At 46.0% G+C, this 22,910-nt stretch overlaps 1 protein-coding gene across 1 annotated transcript in view; it reads left to right on the forward strand.

Annotated features, from left to right (window-relative positions):
• Positions 1–1,500: 1,500 nt before the first annotated feature.
• GOT1 (glutamic-oxaloacetic transaminase 1) overlaps positions 1,501–22,910 on the forward strand; it is a 30,797-nt gene continuing 9,387 nt past the window's right edge. The window contains exons 1-8 of the mRNA XM_028098704.2: positions 1,501–1,752; positions 10,611–10,792; positions 17,958–18,081; positions 18,543–18,655; positions 18,886–18,990; positions 20,751–20,901; positions 20,982–21,147; positions 21,889–22,031. Coding sequence (XP_027954505.1) covers positions 1,635–1,752; positions 10,611–10,792; positions 17,958–18,081; positions 18,543–18,655; positions 18,886–18,990; positions 20,751–20,901; positions 20,982–21,147; positions 21,889–22,031 — 1,102 coding nt within the window. The 5' untranslated portion in view covers positions 1,501–1,634. The remainder of the gene's footprint in view (positions 1,753–10,610; positions 10,793–17,957; positions 18,082–18,542; positions 18,656–18,885; positions 18,991–20,750; positions 20,902–20,981; positions 21,148–21,888; positions 22,032–22,910) is intronic.

The following is a 22,910-nucleotide window of genomic DNA, read 5'->3' on the forward strand; positions in this document are numbered from 1 at the left end:
GCATCGTTAATGAAACACCATGGGCAGTTAGCTTTAAAAGCAGAGGCAAAGCTTCTGAAAAAAAGCAGGTGATACAAACGTTGGCAGGTGTTGCACCAAGTTTCTTCGTCTGGTATTCATTACTATGAATGGAAAATTCATTTTGAGATTTGTCGTACTTTCAATGAATAGAGGCTGAGGTACTGTTTTCTCCTGAGACACCAAGAGAATGGATTCGTCCTTCCACCACTTACTGAATACTAAGTGCAAAAAACTAGGGGATGTTACACAGAGTAAGATCTCTAGCTAAAAGAAGCTTACCATCTACAAGGGGTGTGGCAGATGTGCAATGATAACAACAGCCAACATTTAGGGGGTGCTTACTATATGCAACTAAACACTTTATATGTATCAGCTCATATAATCCCCACAACAGCCCTAAGGAAAATACTATTATCTCCACTTTACGGAGAAGGAACAGAGAGGTTAAGTCACTTGCCTAAACCTGCCTAAGTCAGTAAACGAGAGCCAGAATCTAAACCTAGGTGGTCCGGCTCCAGAGCTAGGTTCTTAACTAGGGCATTTTCTGAAATGGTAATATTGCCAACAGGGTACAGAAGCACAGGAAAAGAGCGGCGGATTCTGACCAGAGTAGGGGTTAGGGAAAGTCTTTACGAAGGAGGCATTTATTTACTATGGGTCTTGAAGGTCACCAGGTGGAGAGGGGAGCTGGGGAGGAAGGAACAGCCAGACTAAAAGAAGAGGCAGTTTGGGTACCTGCCAGCTGATGTCAGCAAGATCTGGTTGAGTGCGTACGTGGGAGCAAAGCTGGAGAGGGACGCCGTGCCCAGATCCTGAAGGGCCCTGAGGACTAGGCCCCGCTTCGTAAGGAAAGGGGAGCAAAAATGTCAAACTCTAAGAGCGGCAAAAAGGAATTCAAGGTCACGCGCCCACTTTTCGTAGGATGTCCCCTGCCTGAAAGTCAGGCAGGGGGCCCACTCATTTTCTTCAGGCCGAACTGACGGCCGGGAGGGTCAGGGTCGCCCCCGCGGGCTCCGGAGCTGAACGTTCAGGCCAAGGACTTTCCGTCCCGAGCGCGGACGCCGGGGATCTGGCTGCCAGCCCGGGTCAGGAAAGCGCGAGCTGCGGGGCCCGGCACCGAGAACGCCTGCCCATGGGTGCCGGAAGGCCGGTCCTCCGGAATTGCCGCCGGCCACCTCCCTCCTCGCCGGGCCCTCGAAGGTCAGGGAGGCCACCTCCGGCGCCCCCGGGCCGCTCGGCTCCTCCCCTCAGCACCGGAGGCCCCAGGAAGAACGCCCTCAGCCATAGGAGTCCGCTCTGCCAATCAACCCCAGTCCTGGTCCCCCCCCTCGGCCGGCGTACAGGGCATTGGTTGCATCGTGCCTGGCCTCCGATAAGATTCCCTGCTTGGATTGGCTAATAGCATCCCCTCCCTCCTGTCCTTGCTGCGTCAGAAGCTCGCGATTGGTTAACCGCGTTGCCAAGTTCCGGACGCAGCTAGACCATTGGAGGCCGCGGGCCCGCCCCTGCCGGCTAGGTGAAGGTGAGAGTCTCCTCCAGGCACCGTGGCTAGACCCGATCCAGTGGCTCCAAACGCGGAGTGAGACCTCTCAGCTGTCTCGAACTCTCCTGCCATGGCACCTCCGTCTGTGTTCGCCGAGGTTCCGCAGGCCCAGCCGGTCCTGGTCTTTAAGCTCACTGCCGACTTCCGGGAGGATCCGGACCCCCGCAAGGTCAACCTGGGAGTCGGAGGTAAAGATGCAGCGAGTAGGAGCAGCCTGGCGAGTGGAGCGGACCTAACCCGGGCGGTGGGTACAGTGGGAGAGGCCGAGGCCCAGCTTGGCGCTGGCTAGAGAGGAAGCAAGAATCACGAGGCTGTTTTTCAACCTGCCCATTTTACAGATGGGCATGTGGAGTCCCTGGAAAAAGGAGATGTGTCCAAGGTCCACAGTACAGGTCTAGTAGCCAGGACACAAATCCAGTTTTTCCGATTCCCCATTCTGTGCTTTTTCTACTACATCCTTTCGCCTGTTAATGAATGGGGAGGCCAGAGAACGTAAGGAGAGGGAGGAAGCTAGGAATCCTGACAGGCTTGATGTCCTGGTTGCTGGAGAATAGATGAAGGAGAACTCTAAGCCTTAGGGTGCTCTGGTCTGGGTCAGTAAATATTTGAGTGACTACCAGGTAGGTCACAATCAGTCAGCACTTTACCAAGCCTTGGGGGGAAGACTGAGGCTTGGTTTTGGTCTCAAGGGTTTTAGGATCAAGGTGTGAAATAAATAGAAATCTAAAATGCTTCTGAGACAGGTTAATGCAGTCTGGGAGGATCTGGGAATAATATTCTGGCCCTCACAGATGTGGTAGGATGGGTAGAGATGGTGGGAAGGAGTGGAAAGAGTGGAAAGGAAGTAGCTCACTTTTCACACATTCTTGTCTTCAGTTCCTCAGTTCTTGCTTGTATTTCTTCACCTTGGACAGCTCAGAGTATGGCTCTCAGTTTCCCCTTCTGCAAGAGAAGGGTTTAGACTGGAGTGCCTCAGAACAACTCTACCCTTTGGTGAATTTGTTATTTCTTATCATCCTCATTTGAATGTTTGAAGCCTCAAAGACACTTGACCACACACAAAGACCAGCCAGGTTGAAGAAAATGAGTATGATGATGTTCTGTGCTAAGGAACAGATTTAGAGTAAAAGGACCAGAAATTTTGGAAAGAGAAAATTGAACTATTTGTAGTAGATGGTGGTGAGAAGGAGGTTCAGAATCAGACTTCCTATACTGACTGTACATAGGACCTGTTAAAAATAAGTCTTCACTAAGGAGTATGGGATAGGGGTGAGAAAAAAGCCATTAAAAAGCATGGTTTGTTGAAGCTAGGTAATGGGTACATGGGCATCCATTATGTCATTCTTGTGACTTTTGTATATGTTTGAAATTTTCTGTAATAAAGCATTTTTTAAAAAGTAAATACCACATAGTTTCAGCCATGGAGAGTAAGTGATGTTTTTATTTTTATTTTTTTTAAGATTTTATTTATTTATTTGAGAGCAAGAGAGCACAAGTGGGGGGTGGAGCGGCAGAGGGAGAGGGAGAAGCAGACTCCCCGATAAGCAGGGAGCCCAACGCGGGACTCGATCCCAGGACCCTGGGATCATGACCTGAGCCGAAGGCAGACGCTTAACCGACTGAGCCACCCAGGCGCCCGAGTAAGTGATGTTTTTAGCAGGCACCTGAGTGGGAGAAGTATTGAAAGGTTGCCTTGAGTTGAATCGGAATTGGGCACCATTCAAGCTCTTAATTTAAATCCAATTTAAAACCTCCAAGTATTTATTTAGGGCCAGATAGATATGTTGATGTTGACCTAAATACATCTTTTAAAAATGTTCAATTTTTTTTTTTGACTCAGTTACCATTAAACTATCTTACAGGGTTTTTGTGAGAATCAAACACTTAGAATAGTATCTGGCAGAAAAGTAGGGGTTATGTAAGAGTTGTTTTGGCATTTCTGATACTATTATTGTTGTTTCGGCATTTCTTCGGATAGGTTGCACAGAAGATGTTGCATAAAAATTTTCAGCTTAAGAACTGCAAAATGAAATCATTTCTGACTTTGGTTCAGAAATAAACTGCTCGCGCAGAGAAAAAGCACCCTGCCAGCTCAGGCCAGAAGTGATCGGCTCGGAAGTAGAGTTTGCAGTTCAGGTGGTCACCTCACCTGTGACGGTGCTTTTGTCATGTTTCCCAGGAACCCAGGAACTGCCCCTCCTTACCATGAACAGATGATTTATGCATTTAATCTTATTTAATGCTTACAACTATGGAGGATTGTTTGAGACATAAGGAAGCTGAAGCCCAGATGGATGAAGCAGTTTGCCCCAGCTCATACAGCTATTGGTGATGGAACTGTCCTCTCCTCTGTTTTGGGTCCTTCAGGTGGTCCAGAGGCTGCCAGTGCACTGTAGTGGGAAGAGCTGGGAGATTCTGAGTACAGGCCATCCCTGCAGTCCAGCAACGTGACCTTGGGAGGGCTATTTAACATCCTGGAACTCAGTCTGTTAAATGAGTGGGGGATGGAATGATCTCTCTCTAAAATTCTACTCGAAGATTCACTAGCACATTACGTGTAGGATAATGATGTTACTGGCCTCATCAGTTGGCTGAGGATTAAATGAATAATTATGTGTGAAATGTGATATATAAGTGAAAAGTGTCATATAAATATTTTTTTATGATCTCTTTTTTGTGGATGGCAGGTGCTCAGATAAGGGTCTGATTAGAGTCGAATAAGAGGTCTCCTTCCAGCTTTTCTATGTCCTAGCTCTAGTTAACACACATCCCCAAATATATCCTTTGTGAAGGAAATGTAAGTAATCACTGACTTTGGGGAAGGTACTTCCCCCCCCCCACGTTAAGATAAAATCCAGTGGAGATTATCCAGCTCAAGTTCTAGTGATGTTGGACGTGTTTAAGCTGCAACTATACTTTCACTGCCTAGTTTCTACTTGCCGAGAGTTGCTCCAGAGATATTCTTGCTGTGACTGTTTCCATAATTTCTTTATCGTTAAAGCAGAGCATCACATTTTATTTTTTATTTTTTTAATTTTTATTGTTATGTTAATCACCATACATTACATCATTAGTTTTTGATGTAGTGTTCCATGATTCACACTGTTTGTGCATAACACCCAGTGCTCCACGCAGAATGTGCCCTCTTTAATACCCATCACCAGGCTAATCCATCTCCTCCCCTCTAGAACCCTCAGTTTGTTTTTCAGAGTTCATTGTCTCTCATGGTTCGTCTCCCCCTCCGACTTACTCCCCTTCATTCTTCCCCTCCTGCTATCTTCTTCTTCTTTTTATTTTCTTAACATATATTGCATTATTTGTTTCAGAGGTACAGATCTGTGATCCAACAGTCTTGCACAATTCACAGCGCTCCCCATAGCACATACCCTCCCCAATGTCTATCACCCAGCCACCCCGTCCCTCCCACCCCCCACCACTCTAGCAACCCTCAGTTTGTTGCCTGAGATTAAGAATTCCTCAGATCAGTGAGGTCATATGATACATGTCTTTCTCTGATTGACTTATTTCACTCAGCATAACACCCTCCAGTTCCATCCACGTCGTTGCAAATGGCAAGATCTCATTCCTTTTGATGGCTGCATAATATTCTATTGTGTATATATACCACATCTTCTTTATCCATTCATCTGTCGATGGACAGCTTGCAGAGCATCACATTTTAAGTGTGACGTGCTCCTAGCTGACCGTTTTAGTGCTTCAAGGGCAGGGGAGACATGGGTCTAGCCTGCTGCAGCCTGAAGCAAGACATTTCTTCATAGACTCCTGTCTGTCTGTCATGTAGACTGAGCTTCCTTTGGTTCCAGATAGTCTACTCTTATTTTAATATTTGTTGTGGTCTTTAATGTGGATTTCTAGCATCTTCACATAAAATTGTTGGATATATGTGTTGTGTCAGGTGTCTCTGAATACTCCCTGGCCCTCTTCCCATGACTCTAGTTGGAAAAGGGCCTTAAGAGGCATACATATGTGCAGGGGCTCCTGGGGCTGGGGGGAGGGAAGTGGAGATGTTCAGAGGAGGGTAGGGGGATGGTTTGATCATTTAATTCTCTGTGTTTTCCTTTCTTCTGGAAAGCAACACTGCTGCACTCGCCTGAAACTTGTGTGACTTCTCTAAAAGAACTTGTACCCATGGAGAAGGGCAGAGGTGCCTGGAACTGGGGAGCCTGCTGGGGAGCCTGCTGATAGGCCCCTCACACAGGCCTCTGGGGCCTGCTTGCTTCAGGCTTTCTCTTGCTCTTAAAAAGAACACATGGATCCATGAACTTAATAGTATGACAGCTTAGCTCTTACAATCCATTTGATCTTGGGCAAATTATTCAACTCTTCTGACCTCAGTTTCCAGATCGTAGTATCTATATTGTAAGTCATTATAGGAATTAAATGGGGGTTAGAAGAAAAAGTAAAGCACTTAGCACAATGCCTTATAGCTACTAAGTGTTCAGTAAGTCCTTGTTATTACTATGGCTCAGGTACCATCGATGTCTATAATTATGAAATCTTTCTTTCCATCCTGCACTTTTTCCCTGAATGCCAGACCCATACTTGGTACAGTTTGCTAGACACATCCTACAACCACCTCAAATTCAACATGTTTAAAACACAACTCATCATTTCCACCTTCCCTTCAATCTTTTTTTTCTGCTTATGTTTTATGTCTTAGTCAGACCACCTTCCCACCCCACCCCCACCTCCCCGCATCACCACCAGCCTTTATCCAGACTAGAGAGACTTCTGAGTTATTTGTCGTCCTTTCCTTGATCCCACGTCAATTTATTTGGTCATTAGGTTCTGTATTTTCTACCTCATAAGTCTATTTTGACTATCTCCTGTTTTCTTTTTCCTTGCTGCCACTACCTGAATCGAAGACTTCATTATTCCCTTTCTGAATTATTGCAGTACCCACCTAACTTAATGATCCATCTCTGTTACCCTTTGCAGTTTATCACCCTCTTGTTTAAATGCTTTCAGTGGTTTCCCCATTGAAATGACCTTCCTTAGATGAGGACGGCCTTCAAGACTCTTTAACCGGTATTCCTCCATGGTCCTATGTCTGAGCCATAAAAATGCAGATCCTCAAAACCATCATGTCTCCAAGCCTCTTGGACCTTTAGACAGGTGTTCCCTCAGTCTGGTGAAGGGAAGCAAAATGTACCGCCCCCCCCCACAAATATGCCCTAAGCTGGTTATTTTTAAGAAACTGCAAATACAGGCGAAGCTCTGAAAACCAAGTAGAAGTTACCCTTTTATAAGAAACATTTACATTTATAAGGGAAATATCCATTTGTAAGAATGCTTCTTTCAGATGACTCTAAATCTGGAGGAATTTTATCAGTGGAGAGGCGGGGCTTAAATCTGCATCACGACCTTTCTCTTGTTTCCTGTGCTTTTACTGGTCACCTCCCAGGAACTGACTCCCCACACCCAACATCTTTTGTCTTTAGCTGAAGGCGGTATTTAAGGTTATGGCTTTGGCTACTTTGGAGAGTTACTCAGTTTTCTTGGGTCTCTCCCATGTATTCAGGTGGCAGAGGTTATTAAACTTTTGTTTTTCTCCTGTTAATCTGTTATGGCAATTTAATTAGTAGACCAGCCAAAGAACCTAGAAGGGTGGAAGGGAAGTCTCCTCTTCTACGCTGGAATGCCCTTTCCCTGACTACCTTTTAAATTCTTATTCATCTTTCATCCCTCATCTCTGTAAAATCTTCCCTGACTCGTTACAAGAGAATTAAGGGCTGTATATTCTATGTTTCCTTCAAGGCAGACAGTATCTTATTTGACCTTACCCATTTCTGTGTAGCTACTTGTAGCCAGTGTCTGGTTCTCTGTGGATTCAGTAAGTCCTTGTTAAATGAGTGAGTGAATGAAAACATGAATGAGAAACTCCTGGATCTGACAAACAGAAATGAAAATCTCCTGGGAGAGCAGGAATCATAGTTGTTAATAATGCTTGACCTCATTGCTCTAATCACCCAAGAGCCTTTGGCTGTTCTGCTTCATTAGGGCATTTAGGCAAGGCATGGGGAATAAATCTGGAACTGAACCTGGGAGAAACTGGATGGGGAAGAAGGCAGGGGAGGTATAAGTTGGCCAATTTCTCTTTTGTCACAATATAGACACAATGCCTCCTCGCGTCTAGTCATATGACTAGAGTAGCACAGAATATACCGTATGGGTAAGAACAGCAGTTCTGGGACTTTTTCATCTTTCCTTGTTATTTCTAATACATGGTTTACAAATGACATGTTATCATAAATATAATACATATGCCATAATTATGTAATATACATAACTTCCAAACACAGATGTGAAGCATAATAGAATTGGTTTTTCTATGAACACCCACATTTTACATCTAAATAGTATCCCTTCTGTGTGGTTTAAAGATGTGTTTGCTCTTGCTGCAAGTTCCATTTCCAAAAATCAAATTTACTTTCAAAGGACAAAGATTTGGCACCATTGAGGATATTCAAAATAATGAGATATCGTGTCTAAAAATAATTCCAAAAGAAGAATTCCAAGAATATCATGAACAATGGTAGCATTGTGATCATAGATTTCCTTCAGGGACGACTCTTACTTCAAAGTGGTTATTTTGGTATCTCTTTAAAAAAACCAGACCAGGGGTGCCTGGGTGGCTCAGTTGGTTAAGCATATGTTTTCAGCTCGGGTCATGATCCCGGGGTCCTGGGATCAAGTCCCGCATGGGCTCCCTGCTTGGCGGGGGGCGGGGGGGGGTGTCTGCTTCTCCCTCCCCTCTGCCCCTCCCACCTGCTCTTGCACACGCACATGCAGCTCTCGCTCTTGCTCTTTCTCAAGTAAATAAAAAAATTTTTTTAATATTTTATTTATTTGATAGAGAGACACAGCGAGAGAGGGAACACAAGCAGGGCGAGTGGGAGAGGGAGAAGCAGGCTTCCCAGGGAGCAGGGAGCCCGATGCGGGGCTCGATCCCAGGACCCTGGGATCATGACCTGAGCTGAAGGGAGACGCTTAACGACTGAGCCACCCAGGAGCCCCAATAAATAAAATCTTAAAAAAAAAAAAACAACAGGCCTAATCCCACCTGATAAAGTAGGCTTTTTGACTGGTTTGGAAGGAGTTTAGTAGGTCAGGGCGTAGCATGTGAATGTTATGATTGTATGGTGAGGCACAGCCACCCTACCCAGAGACTAGTGGCTCATCAGTGGCTGCAGCTCCGTCCACCGTCCACATTCTTATTACTAGTTTGAGATGCTTATCAGATTTGTAGATGACACATTCCTAGATGGTAGAGTTAGTTGATAGAAGAAAGACCCCAAATCAAAATGATCTTATAAAGTCTTATTTGTTGTATAACTTTTGAGTGTAATTTTACATCTAGAAACTTTAAGGGAACACTCATGAATATATGTAAAGATAGAAGGACATTTATCACAGTGTTTATAATATCAAATCATCAAAAGCAACACAAATAGTTAAGTATGCGTGGAAAGGAATGTTGCCTAGCCACTAAAATTGTGTTGTAAATGGATCATAAATGGGAAAAATGGGGGCGCCTGAGTGGCTCAGTCGGTTAAGTCTCCAACTCTTGATCTCTGCTCATTTCTTGATCTCAGGATCATGAGTTTAAGTCCCGTGTTGGGCTCCACGCTGGGCATGGAGCCCACTTAAATAAATAAGAATGTAAGTAAATAAGAAAAATGCCCAATTGCATTCATAATAAGAGAAATGCAGATTAAAACTACTCTGAGGTACCATTTGCATCCTCATACTGGCAAAAATTTACGCTGGATGAAGCTGTGGGAAGCAGACACACATTGATGGTAGGAGTTTTAACTGATAAAATCCCTATGGAGGTCAATTTGGATATATCTGTCAAAACTGCAAATACACATACTTCTTAGCCTACTCTTCCATTTTCAACCTTGCATCCTACAGATATATTTACATGGAAGATGACATATGAGGTTGTTCACTGAAGTATTGTTTTGTAATAGCCAAAGATTGGAAGCAACTCAAATATCCATCAACAAGAGACTGGCAAAACAAATTATGGTATACTCATGAGTTACGCAGCTATAAAAAAAGAATGTGTTTGTGTGGGTCTGTTGGAGACCTAAACATTCCAGCAGAGTCAAATGGCCCCTGTGAGGCATCTGCTCAAATCACTGGCTTGGGTGCAAGCCCCAGCAGTTGCCCTCTAAAGCTATAAGCCTGAGATAATCATACTGTACTAGAGGGGGAAAAAAATCAGTGATAGGATAACGGGACTAAAAATACTTTTAGTGTCGAGGGGCTTAGGAATTTGCTGTAGGCAAGACTAAGTATTATGAAATAGATACATTTAGGTCGATAAAAGTGTGGAATATGAAGTAGGAGGGACAGGCAAAATGGCCAGCAGTGGCAGAGAGAGGACAGAGATGTGTGCGGATATCAAATAGGTTGTTGGGTCATTTGTGTAACCATCTGCTGGAATCTTCAGCCCTGGGGCCTTTGCTCACGATTTGTTCCGCTTCTGTTCTTCCAGGACAAGAGGAGGAGGTAGCCTTCCCCCTTCTGCCACCCCCTCTCCGTATTTTATGTTTGAAGTGGCAGCAGTCATGTGAAGTAGCACCTAGCACTTTTCCGGAAATCTCCTGGGGAGATGCAGAAGGAGGAAGATTCTGGGCTCAGGGCTTTCCAGAGCTCAGTGTGCTAGGACGATCAACAGAGCAACTGTAAGGTGTTTCTGAGCGTGCGGCGTGCTCGCTCGTGCACTCTTCCCGTCTGTCAGGCTCTGTGATATCCCAGCTTCATTTCAGCATTCTGTCTTTTCGCGGTCACATATTTAAGAGCTCAGGGTAGGAACCATGGCTGTCCTGCCTGCATGCACCTAGCCCAGTGCCTGGCCTGGAGCAGGCGGGCAGTCAGTGAATGAGCTTTACTTTCATTTTGCTCCCTGTCCTGTTTGATGGAAGGAGGTGGTTGGCCCTCCAGTCCCAGCACCAGCTCTTACTTGAATGAAGCCTGCCTCCTCTCTCTGACGTGACTCTTTGCCATGTCCCAGCTTATCGCACAGATGACAGCCAGCCCTGGGTTTTGCCGGTCGTGAGGAAGGTAGAGCAGAAGATCGCCAATGACAACAGCTTGAACCACGAGTACCTGCCGATCCTGGGCCTAGCCGAGTTCCGGTCCCGTGCTTCCCGCCTGGCCCTCGGGGACGATAGCCCAGCTCTCCGGGAGAAGAGGGTGAGTTTTGGGTAAGGATGGACAGGTGGCCCTTGAACAACATGGGGGTTAGGGGTGCCGACTCCACGCTCTATCCAAAATCCTTGTATCACTTTTGACTCCCCGAAAACTGACCTGCTGATAGTCTACTGGCAGCCTGATGGTGAACCTAAACACTTTGTTAACACATATTTTGCATATGTTCTTACAATAAAGTAAGAGAAAAGAAAATGTTATTAAGAAAACCATAAGGAAGGGAAAATACATTTCCAATACTGCACTGGATTTGTTAAAAAAAAAAAAAAGTCCAGGTGTATGTGGACCTGCGCAATTCAAGCCTGTGTCATTCAGGGTCAACTGTATTTTCTTTAGAAACTGCAAAGGTGAAAAAAGGTTGAAAACTCAATTTGGGGGACACCTGGGTGTCTTAGTCAGTTAAGGGTCTGTCTTCGGCTCAGGTCATGATCCCAGGGTCCCGGGATCATGTCCCCCATTGGGCTCCCTGCTCGGCGGGGAGTCTGCTTCTCCCTCTTCCTGCCCCTACTCCTGCTTGTGCTCACTCGATCTCTCTCTCTCTGGCAAATAAATAAATAAAATCTTAAAAAAAAATAAAGTAAGAAAGAATTGTGTGTGTGATAAAAAAAATAAAAAGAAAACTCAATTTGGTTTAAAGTATTAGGTGTTATGTCTATTGACGTGTCTGTGAGTAAGAGTTTAAGTGGTGTGATCTTAAGGCCCTGATAGTGCACGTGGTATGGCCAGATGCCAACCCCGGCCTCTGTGACTGTTGCGTCGTGTGCCCTAGATGATCAGATTGCTGCTGCTGGGGTTGAAGCCATCTGTGGAAATGCCGAGCCAAGGGAATTTAATGGAATGATCAAGAGATCAGGGTCTGGACCCAGATCTGCTCCTTCTTTGTCCATGGGCAAGGCATTTACCCTCTAACTCCTACATCTCATCTCCATGCTAGGAAAGGACTGGTTTGTGGTTCATGTCCCACAGGGAACACTTGCTTAGGGGATTGGTTAAGGGGCCTCTGAACCCCTTGAAAAAAAAATTTTTTTTTTTTTGAGAGAGAACATGTGCAAGCAGAATTGGGGAGGGGCAGAGGGAGATAGGGAGAGAGAGAGAGAGAGAAAGTCCCAAGCAGGCTTCGCACCCAACACAGAGCCCCACCTGGGGCTCAGTCTCACGACCCTGAGATCATGACCTGAGCCGAAGGCAGACACTTAACCCACTGAGCCACCCAGGTGCCCCCCTTCCTGCCCTTTCACTCCCAGCTCCCCCTTCCTCTCCCCAGTTCCCTTCCCTTCCCTGCAAGGGCATAGTTTTAAAAGCTCCACAGGTGACTCCAAAGTACCGCCAGGGTTGGGAACCACAAAGTACAGAGGAAGGAAAAAGGAGAGGTATTTGTTTGGAGTAGTGGGAATTCCACTAGGTGGAAGAGAGACCTACCTGATTGGAGCTGGGAGCATGTCGAGGCTGATTTGGGCACCTTGGGCAGGGGAAACCACCTGAAGGTTTGAGCAGAGGAGTTAGCCAGTCCAAGTGTCTGAAGAAGATAAAACCTGCTGCAGGAGTAGGCAGGGGATGGGCTCGGGTTTTGCTTTAGCCCAGGTAGGTATGGTGCAATTAAAGCCAGCTGTCCTGACTGCCCCTCCAGGCCAGTGTCGTAGCCCAGCCTTCGTGCGTGGAAGGGACGACATCTTGGAATCATCTGATTTATTCTCCACATGCTGTTATCCAGATGCCTCGGTGGCCAGGGGAAAAAATGAGGGGCACACAGGCCGAGTCTTCTCTCAGGAGGCAGGGAGGTTCTGAGTGAAGGTCCTGGAACTCGGGTCATGATTAGGCAAGTAATTAATGAGTTTTGCTGGAGGAGAGTCCTGATGAAGTTTGAGAGTTGGGGGTTAGGCAGCTGGGGTTATCTTGAGAGACGCTGTGGGTAGATTCGATGGAATTCTGTTGTTGACAAAGAAAAACAGTTTCTGTGTTGGGGACCTTCTTCCTCTGAAACTGTACATTTCTTAGACACGTGCTAACCATTGTGGCCAGGTGCTGTTCCTCTGACCAGTGCTCCTGTTTTGGTCATTTCGTTCTGTAAGACTTGTGGAACATGGCCTGCCCTCTGTCTGCTTTGTCCGGTGTTGTGTTTTTGATCAGAGGACAAATTTAGATAGCAGTCTGTAAATATTTGAAGGCTTTTTTTGAGGGGGGGTTAGGATGCTCTCTTGGCATCTGCATCCCCCTAGGTCCTGGCTGGTTCTGAGCTCTGAGTTTTTCCTTTTTCCCTGGATGTCCTCACCATCCCCAAGCTGCCGTCTTAGTTCAGCCCACCATCCTCTCATTTGGATTCTTGTGATAGCCTCCTGCCTCTAGTCTCCTCCCCATTCTGTTGGATTCTGCACAGTGCAGGGGCTCCCGGGTGGCTCAGTCAGTTAAGCATCTACCTTTGGCTCAGGTCATGATCTTGAGCTCCTGGGATCAAGCCCCGCGTCGGGCCCTCGAGTCTGCTTCTCCCTCTCCCTCGTGTTCTCTCTCTCAGCCCCTTTCTCTCTCTCAAATAAAAAAAAAATCTTAAAAGATTCTGCGCAGTGCAACTAGGATGATCTTCCGCAGCAAAAAAACCTGATAATCATATCACCTGCTCCCTGCCTCACACATACACACACAGTAGCCCCTCCATTATCTACAGGGCAAATCTAGACTTTGAGCTGGGCGTGTGGTATATTTTATAGCCAACCTTCATCCTGTCCTCCAGTGACTCACAGCCCTCCATCCCCCCTGGGTTCCAGCCATTCCAGGAGCCTGTAAGTCGTGCAGGGCCCAGCCAGGGGTCACTTCCATGCTGAATCCTTCGCTCTCTCCGGCAGCGCTGAGTTATCACAGGACTTTGTTCACAGTTTAGGAATAACTGTCCTTAACTGTGCTTAATACTATGATGTATAATTTTATGTCTGTCTCCTACAAGACCATGACTTCCCTCAGGGCAGAGATGATGGCTTACTTATTTATCTCGTAAATCTTCAGCATTTAGCTCCTAGCCTGGCATTTCAGAGATTCTCAGATGTTTGAATTCACTCATTCAGTCAACAGATGAGTGCTTACCACTAAGGGTAGGCACTGTTCTAGAAAGCTGGAGCACAGCGGTGACCAAAAGACCCAAAATCTTCTGCCCTGGCTTACAGTTTTGTGAGGAGAAGCCAACTGTAAATGTAATAGATAAGGACATGATAGAGTATATTAAAAGAATATAAATGCTATAAAAATAGAGTAGAAGAGGCACATTAGGGGTGCTGAGTGTGGGAGTTGGGGTAGATATGGTTTTCACTAGGATAGTTAAGATAGAAATAGAAATGACATTTAAGCCAAAACTTTTTTTTAAAAGATTTATTTGAGAGAGAGAGAGCACGTGTACATGCAGGGGGGAAGGGCAGAGGGAGAGGTAGAGAGAGTCTTAAGCAGACTCTGCGCTGAGCATGGAGCCCAATGCAGGGCTTGATCTCACGACCCTGAGATCATGACCTGAGGCAAAAACCAAGTCGGACACTTAACGGACTGAGCCACCCAGGTGCCCATCAGCTAAAACTTGAAGGAGATGAGGCATGAATGAATGAATGGACCAGAAAACAATCAGTAATCATTTCTTCCCTTAGATTTGTCTTCTCAAGATTTAACATTACCAGGTCCATCAACCATTTTGAGGAGACCTGTTTTCTACACTCGCCACTGCCTCTTACTGCGTTCTATTTTTAGACCTTAGGATCCAGACCATAGGTCCAGTTTTCACCTCCTGCACTGTAGTATTTCAGCTTCGGAAATTCCTGCGTCACAGTCTGTAGGAGGGCTTGTGGGCCGTGTGATGCGGTCCCAGGTCCTCACTGACCGTCGCCTCTGGGAGGCTTAGGGCTTTCTCTGCGGCTCATCCTTTCAACACTGTCTTCTTCATCTGCTTTGCCCGTGTCAGCATCCTGTGCCAGAGACCGTGTGAACTGCTAGGGCTGCCCCGGTTCATGCATCATGGCCTTGGCCATAAGCAGCTTCCGGTCGCTCTCCTGTTCCTCACACTGAAGACAGCACATCGGCAAACTGTGGTCTCAGATAAGTGTTGTCAAATCCAGCAGGGATTTCTTCTGTCCATGTAGCTAAATCAGGAGTGTAGATTACCTCCTGGCATCATGCACACCATGTGTTACTGGATTTTTCTTGTTCTGGACTCCCCCAGTGTAGCCACCCAGGGCTAGTTGCCTGGTTCCTTTGGAACTTTACACTTGTTACCTTCATCCCAAATGTGGGCCTTCCTTGGGTGTTTTGGAAGTTTGCCAAAATTCAGTTCCCAAAGTGACCAAATTGATACATTATTGATTCACCCCAAATGTTTCTCTTTTAATTGCTGATGTTGCTTGTGTTTCACTGAAGCCATGCCATGTTCAATATATTTTGAGGGAATGATAATTTCTTGAGAATTTGATGTCAAGTGTCATATACGTCATGAATGTTAAGAATTAGTTAATGTTACTGAAGTGGGTTTATTTCTTCCAAATATGTTTTCAGTCTAGTCTCCTGACCTTCTGACTTCTTTTATTTAATGAATTTGTTTTGAAGTGGGAGAGAAAGGAAATAAAAGATTATACCTGGGAATGTTTGCACTGATGTCCACATACACCTGTCACATATCCATGATAACTGAAAACCAGGTTGAAGGGGAACCTCGCTCATTTGTATAGAAATAGCAACATTCCAGAATTGCTTAGGTGTTTGAAATGTGAAATAATGAATAAAGTTGACATTCAACTTAGCTGGTGACAAATCCATGAAAAACACACATATGGCTTAACATCACCTTGGTAGTGATTTGTATGAAGAATTCAGATAGATGAAATGTGAAGGCAAGACCTTGAAAGTAGGGGCGTCTGGGTGGCTCAGTCAGTTAAGCGTCTGCCTTCAGCTCAGGTCATGATCTCAGGGACCTGGGATCGAGCCCCACATTGGGCTCCTGGCTCAGCGGGGCGTCTGCTTCTCCCTTTCCCCCTGCTTGTGCTCACTCTTGCTATCTCTCGCTTTCTAATAAATAAATAAAATCTTAAAAAAAAAGACCTTGAAAGTAATGGGAGGCGCCTGGCACTCAGTGGGTCAGCCTGAAGGACAGGCATGTTGGTGTGCCCAGCCTCCTTCCCCTGAGTGTCCACTTTGCTTTTTTTTCACGTTTCAGACAGCATTCCTTCACAGATGCTCAGACCCTCTGAATACAAATAGAACACTGGGGAGGAATAACAAATGATGATAATTGCTATCACTGCCTCGTTCCTGGCTTAAAGAGGATTTCTGCCAATGAGTCACTATTTGTCATGAAGCTGACTTACTCATCACGGCTGAATGAATTTCTCCTGTTATTTTCAAGAAGTATTCCATTATCTCCTGTTTTACTGAGCGTCAAAATCAGGAATAGCTACGCTTTTAATCTGTTAGGAAGATCATTTGGATTTTCTCTACCTAGCAGCATGACACATTTTTTTTTTTTTTTTTTAAGTAGGCTCTATGCTCAGTGTGGAGCCTGGTTCAGGGCCTGAACTCACGACTCTTGAGATCAAGACCTGAGCTGAGATCAAGAGTCAGATGCTTAACTGACTGAGCCACCCAGACGCCCAGCATGACACATTTTATAATATATTTCTTAACAATCTTGCATTCATGGGCTGACTGTCACTTGAACAAGGGGGTATTTATTAGTGTACTCTTGGATTTGTGCTATTCATTAGTGTTTGTTTGGAAAGTGAATATCAATATTCATGAAATGAGCTTGGTCTTCCCTTTTTCCATTTTTTTCCCTTTGTTATCTTTTAGCATCAGTGTTTTGTTTTTAAAAAATTTAAAGCTTTTCTTCTTGTCTAGGAAGGGCTTTTTTAGACCACTTTTATTGTGGAAAATTTCAAATATTTACAAAATAGATAATGCAATGTGATGAACAAACCCCCGTGTTGTATCCATCGCCTAGCTTCAACAATGACCCCCCCACCCCCATGCCAAAGGTGAATTACTTTCCAGCAAATCCCAGACAGCTAAATATATTTTAGAAATTATTTTAAAGTTTTACAAATAATACATGAACACATTTTCCTTAATTTAAAAAAATAACTTCTAGAGTAGGCCAGAGACCCCTTGACCACTATTCCCCCTCCTAGGCTGCTCCCTGGAGGTTGCCATTGTTGTCAGATTGCTGTGCCCTTCCTTTTATTTAGATAGATTTTCTCAGATGATCCTTTTCTTTCTCCTTAGTCCTTTGACATATTGAGCAGTGTAGGCCATGCCTCTACTGAAAGTCTTGCCAAAGCCTACTAAGAATTGCGAGAGGGCAGAATCGGAGGCATGTGGGCAGGGCAGCATAACCAGGACGGGTGACTAGATCTGAAGTGAGGAGGCCTCCTGGATTCATTTCCAGCTCTGCCGCTTACCGCTTTTCTGCCACTCCTAGCCTTTCGCAGACCACTTCTCTGAATGGATTTCCTCGTGTGTATTGGGGTTGGGGATTTAGGACTTACTTTAGAGAACTGTGTAAGAATCAAGTAAGAATGTGCGTGAAGGTCTTTTGTAAATGGGAAGACCTAGGACTCTGTCATCGCCCACGTGAAGTCATTTTGAGATGCGAGGAAGTTAAGGAAAGTCATCCTCACATGTCACCTTTGTTAGAACATATTTCTCCAGGTTAATGGGCCTGCTTTATAGTGATGAGTATTGCAGATTGAAGTCACTGGCAAGCCAGAGACATTTCACAGGCTTCCACTGGAGGCATAAATTTTGATCTTGGGATGGGTGCCGAAGGGACAGGTTTGCCTTCCAGGCGGGCACACTCGAATGTGGCCTGGGTATGTCCTCAACCTGTGTTCAGTTGGGAAGCTCCTCCAAGAGTCAGACTCCCAGACTTCTCGGGTTGAAGACCTGGCCTTAGTGCTCAGGGGCTGCTTACTGAGCAAAGGGCTTCACTTCTCATAGGCCCAGTTTCCTCGTTTGTAAGCATGGGCAAATCATAGTATCTCCACGCGTAGTTACGAGCTTTCCGTAAGAGAGTGTTTAAAGGGCTTAGCACAGAGCAGGCACAAAGTAAGTGCTTGTCATTACCATGGTTTTCCTGATAATCGTCTGACTTCACCGTTATCAGCCAGTGACCCTGCTGCTGCTTCTCTTTCAGGTTGGAGGTGTGCAGTCTCTGGGGGGGACAGGCGCACTCCGAATTGGAGCCGAGTTCTTAGCCCGATGGTACAATGGAACCAACAACAAGGATACGCCCGTCTATGTGTCCTCACCAACCTGGGGTGAGTCCTTGGACTGCAGAGGAGCCGGGGGAATTCCCCTCATGATTCTCACTGTTTATACGGAAAATGTAGCCCAGGCCTGGATCAACTGACATTTGGGAATGGCTTGAGCAGTGGGTTATGGCGGTATATGAGTAGCCCGATACTCCAGTCCAGATTAGGAATACTTGTTCTCAAGACTCCTGGTAGACTCGTGTTTTAGCATATGTCAGAACTTCCCCCAAGGAGGCAGAAAGTATAGATAACAGGAAGTCTCACCGTGGTAGGATGTAAGTTTAGCACGACTGACTGGTGGAACTTGTTCTTGGTGGTTGCAGTCATTCTTCTAAGTCTTCACCCCTCACCTCGATGTTGCCCAGTGAATGCTGAGCCTGTGAGGGCCCCGGCAGCTGCTGTGTGTCCTTTCCAGTTATGCCTCCTTGTTTGTCAAAGCATTTAACTTTTTACCCTTCTGCTTACAGAGAATCATAACGGTGTGTTTTCTGCCGCTGGATTTAAAGACATTCGGTCCTATCACTACTGGGATGCAGCGAAGAGAGGACTCGATCTCCAGGGTTTCCTAAATGATCTGGAGGTGGGCGATTAGATGAAAAGTAAACAGACCCATGATGTCAGACCCAGGGAAAGGTCTTTGGATCAGTTGATAAGGGAGACAGTCTAAAACATCCCTACTCAAACCAAAATGGTGGTTTCTGAGTTAGCACATAAGGAAGAAATATGCTGCCCCTTGCCCGGTGTGTCACTGACTCTGACCCCTGGATATTACTGCTAGCGTCGGAACTGATGTAGCTTCCTTCCCCTCAGAATGCCCCCGAGTTCTCCATCTTTGTCCTCCACGCCTGTGCACACAACCCCACCGGGACTGACCCAACTCCGGAGCAGTGGGAGCAGATCGCCTCTGTCATGAAGGTAGCTGCTCTTTCAGAGCATCTCTTGAAAAATAGTATTATTGTTTTATGTATTCAGAAGCAGTACCTGTTTACGGAAGAGTTTGGAAAATGGGGAAAAACCCAAAGAAGAATATAAGTATTAACTGAAATCTACTGTTACTATTTTGGTATATAGAATATTGTTGTTGTTGTCGTTTAAGTAGTTACACATGTAAATATATTTCTTTCACAAAGATGGCACCATTTTACCTACACAGTTTTGTAACATACTTTGTGTTTCATTTGAATTCCTTTACACGCCATTTAAAGTTCTGTAGCACAGTTCCCGTGCACGGCTATGTCACGTTAGCGATTGATTAAATCGGTCGATGGACATTTAGATCTCAGATTTCTTATTCTTCTGAACAATTGTGTATAAGACTCCTTTTTATTATTTCTTTGGGATTACACTTCCTAGGTTGGAATTTATAGCTCAAAGTGTATATATTCTTCATTAACATGTTTAGGGAATAACAGTGAGAAACTGTTATGTGCCAGGCACCAGGGGGTACAAGAGTGAACACAGCAGAGATGGTCCCTGCCCTCAGAGAGCACACAGCCTGTCTGGGGAGACAGCCAAGTACTGTGGCTGTGTTGATGGGGTTACGTGGAGGCATGTAGCCCAGACTTCGGGGAGTGCGTGCATGTGTGCGTGTGCGTGTGCACGTGTGCATGCTAGGAGAGCAGTAGTGGCAGAAGAAGCCATGTTGAAACTTGAAGGTTGAGGACAGGTGGGGGCTGGCAGGGATGGAATGTTCCCTATGGAGGGAGGAGTGTGATCAAAGCCCAAGGCAGAAGTCACGGCCCATTTAAGGAATTGGAAGTAATTCTCGGTACAGCCTAGAGTTCTAAGGGGTTGTGAGTGAGTTAGAGGTAGATGGGGGCCAGATCCTGTGCTGAGGCACTGGACTTTATTTGGAGGGCTGGGGAGCCACTGAAAAACTTTGATGTCATCAAAACTTTGTGGTCATCAGGCTACACAGCAGGGAGTGGGTCAGAGGAAGGCAAGTTGAGACTGGCCCAGAGAGTGGTTAGGAGGCTGTTCCCGCGATCCGGGTGGGAGCTGATGGGGATCTGAATGCAGGCCATGGCAGGGGCAGACCTGAAAGGACTCTCGAGCTCCCGGGAGATGGGGTGATAAGGGATGTGGTTGGATGTACTGGATGCGAGGGAGGAGCTACCAGGAGTGGAGGATGCACCCTGGCCTCTGGCTTGGACAGCTGGGGGCATAGAAGTGGTGTCCACTCAGAGCACAAGCCCAGTAGGAGGGGCAGCCTCAGTTGTGGGGCATTCTTTGAGGAGGTTGGAGGGGTGAGAGTAGGGACTCCACGGTCTCCTTCGTCTTAAGTGCCCAGTAGACTAGCCCTGAGATTGTTGGGGAGCCCTGGGGAGACCAAGCTGACTTAAGCTTATCACACCAGGAATTCAGAGGGAAGACTCCACCAACACGGGACACTACCTCCATGTGTCACAAATAAGTCCTGTTGGCAAAGTGGCATCGTGACTCTAGGACAGTATACTTAAAAAAAATAAGGTTTACTGAAATTGTTAGATTTGTTGGTTGGTATTTAGCTGAACAGAGGAACAGATGTAAAGTGGTGGGTGAATGCAGAAAGGGAGAGCGAGGACAAATGGGTAGTGTTAGAAATTCTGTGCAGGCACCAGTTGGGGAAGGAAGGCTGGTGTCTGAGGTTGGTTCCAGAAGGATCTCCTGCCCTGACTTGCTTTCCTTCCTCGCAGCGCCGGTTTCTGTTCCCCTTCTTTGACTCAGCCTATCAGGGCTTTGCATCTGGAGACCTAGAGAAAGACGCCTGGGCCGTTCGCTATTTTGTGTCTGAAGGATTCGAGCTCTTCTGCGCTCAGTCCTTCTCCAAGAACTTCGGGCTCTACAGTGAGTGCTCTCCTGAGTTACAGCCTTGCCCCGCCCCACCCGCCTCGGTGCTCCGAGCTGACTCTCATCCTTCCCTTTAGATGAGCGAGTGGGCAATCTGACCGTGGTTGCAAAAGATCCTGATAGCATCCTGCGGGTCCTTTCCCAGATGGAGAAGATTGTGCGAATTACTTGGTCCAATCCCCCCGCTCAGGGAGCACGAATTGTGGCCTGTACCCTCTCTAACCCTGAGCTCTTTAAGGAATGGTAAGGGGTGCGAGGCCTGATGGGTGAGGGGTGGGAATGTAGAACAGTTAGTTGTCCCATTACATTTAACTCTCTCTTCCTTTGATTTTGGCAGAGGCAGGACAAAATTACTTTAAACTCCGAGTCTCAGGTACTTCTGTAAAATGGGGCTGGCGCCTACTCTCATGAGTGTAACACACACGTGTGAGTACACGACGCTGGCCCAGAGGAGGAAGCACTCGAGGAATGGGGCGCTTTCCCCACCCTCCCAGCACTAGGCTTCCTCCCCTAACAGGTGGGAAACACAGGAAGGAATTCCTGATAGAGTCGTTTATCCAGCTGCAAGTCATTGTGACAATTTGGGGACTCTTCATTCTTATTTAATTTGCATATATTTTGCCTTTTTTGGAACAGTAATTTTTATATGGTAGCTAAATCTACAGTCCGCTCATTTAGGCCCGATAAAATACATTATCCCGTCTGGGTCAGGGCCTAGGTGAATTCTGGGTTAAAACATGAATGGTATTACTGCCAGTAGATCCAAGACGAGCACTAAACTCCATCAGAAGCTCACTTCCTTCCTTCTGCCCACTAAGTGTCTCTCTGGTCTGCTCGTCCACCCAGCCAGGCACCCACATACTACCACAGGCAGGTCGTGATCTCATTTTCAGTGTATTACATTACATTTTTTAAACCTACATGCTTCTGTGAGCCACCTGTCTGCCCTAATCTAGATTGATATTTATATTGCTGTCCACTCAGGACAGGTAATGTGAAGACAATGGCTGACCGCATTCTGACCATGAGATCTGAACTCAGGGCACGCTTAGAAGCCCTCAAGACTCCTGGAACCTGGAACCACATCACTGAGCAAATTGGAATGTTCAGCTTCACGGGCTTGAACCGTAAGTGTCCCCAAACCACTTTGAATGCTCACTATCAGACACAGCCCTTCTCCCTGTGCTCTTGCGTTTGGCTCCTTTAGCTGTCCCCTTTGGTCAGCCATAACTTTGGGCCAGAACAAGTTAGGTTTTCTTAGTGAAAACCTGCTGACCCGTAACTAGGATATTTTCATTTTTGTGGGCCGGGAAGTAACAGGATTTGTAACCCGGAGCCTTGCTTTATGAAAGGTCTCGTGTAAATGCTCGGGGGTACCTTTTGGCTTTTCCTTAATCTTAAGTATAATTATTATACCTGATTATTCAAGGACCTAATTTCTTAACAGGTCTTTCCTAGTCTTCAAGCATTGCCCTGAAAAAAAGAGGTTACGGAGTGATCTCTAGTTCATAAATAAGAACTGGTAGTTGGAGTTGAGAGCCCATTGGAAGTCTAGTGGGCAGCTGTACATGATCTTGGGCAGCCATCGGTGGGGCATATCAGTAATTGGTTGCCCTGCTGACAGAGGATTCATTCATTTAATAATTCCCGAGCACCTGCTGGCCAAGCCACGGGTCACATGGTGCTGTTTGGCTACTTGCCTGTGTGTGGAGCTTGTGTCCCATGGCTCCAGGGACAGTTTGTGCCTGACGTGGGTAAGTAAATGGAACATCAGAGGTGCTGGGCAGCACAGTAAACAGGGGCCATCAGGGCGCCTGTGTAAAATGAGCTCAGAAAAAGCAGAAGGAAATATAAACAAGAAAGGTGGTGGTGACTGTATATGATAGATCCCTAGGAATAATTTGGGGTAAAATAAGGTTTCCCAAAAAGTAAAAGCCAGTTGCCCTCGTGATTCTGGGAAAGGGCATTAAGTTCATTTAAATAAGTAAAATCATCCTTTACAATTT

Source organism: Eumetopias jubatus, unplaced genomic scaffold (genome assembly GCF_037043125.1).
Source record: "Eumetopias jubatus isolate StellerSeaLion01/CBP00866 unplaced genomic scaffold, mEumJub1_p1.0 scaffold_17, whole genome shotgun sequence".
NCBI lineage: Eukaryota > Metazoa > Chordata > Mammalia > Carnivora > Otariidae > Eumetopias > Eumetopias jubatus.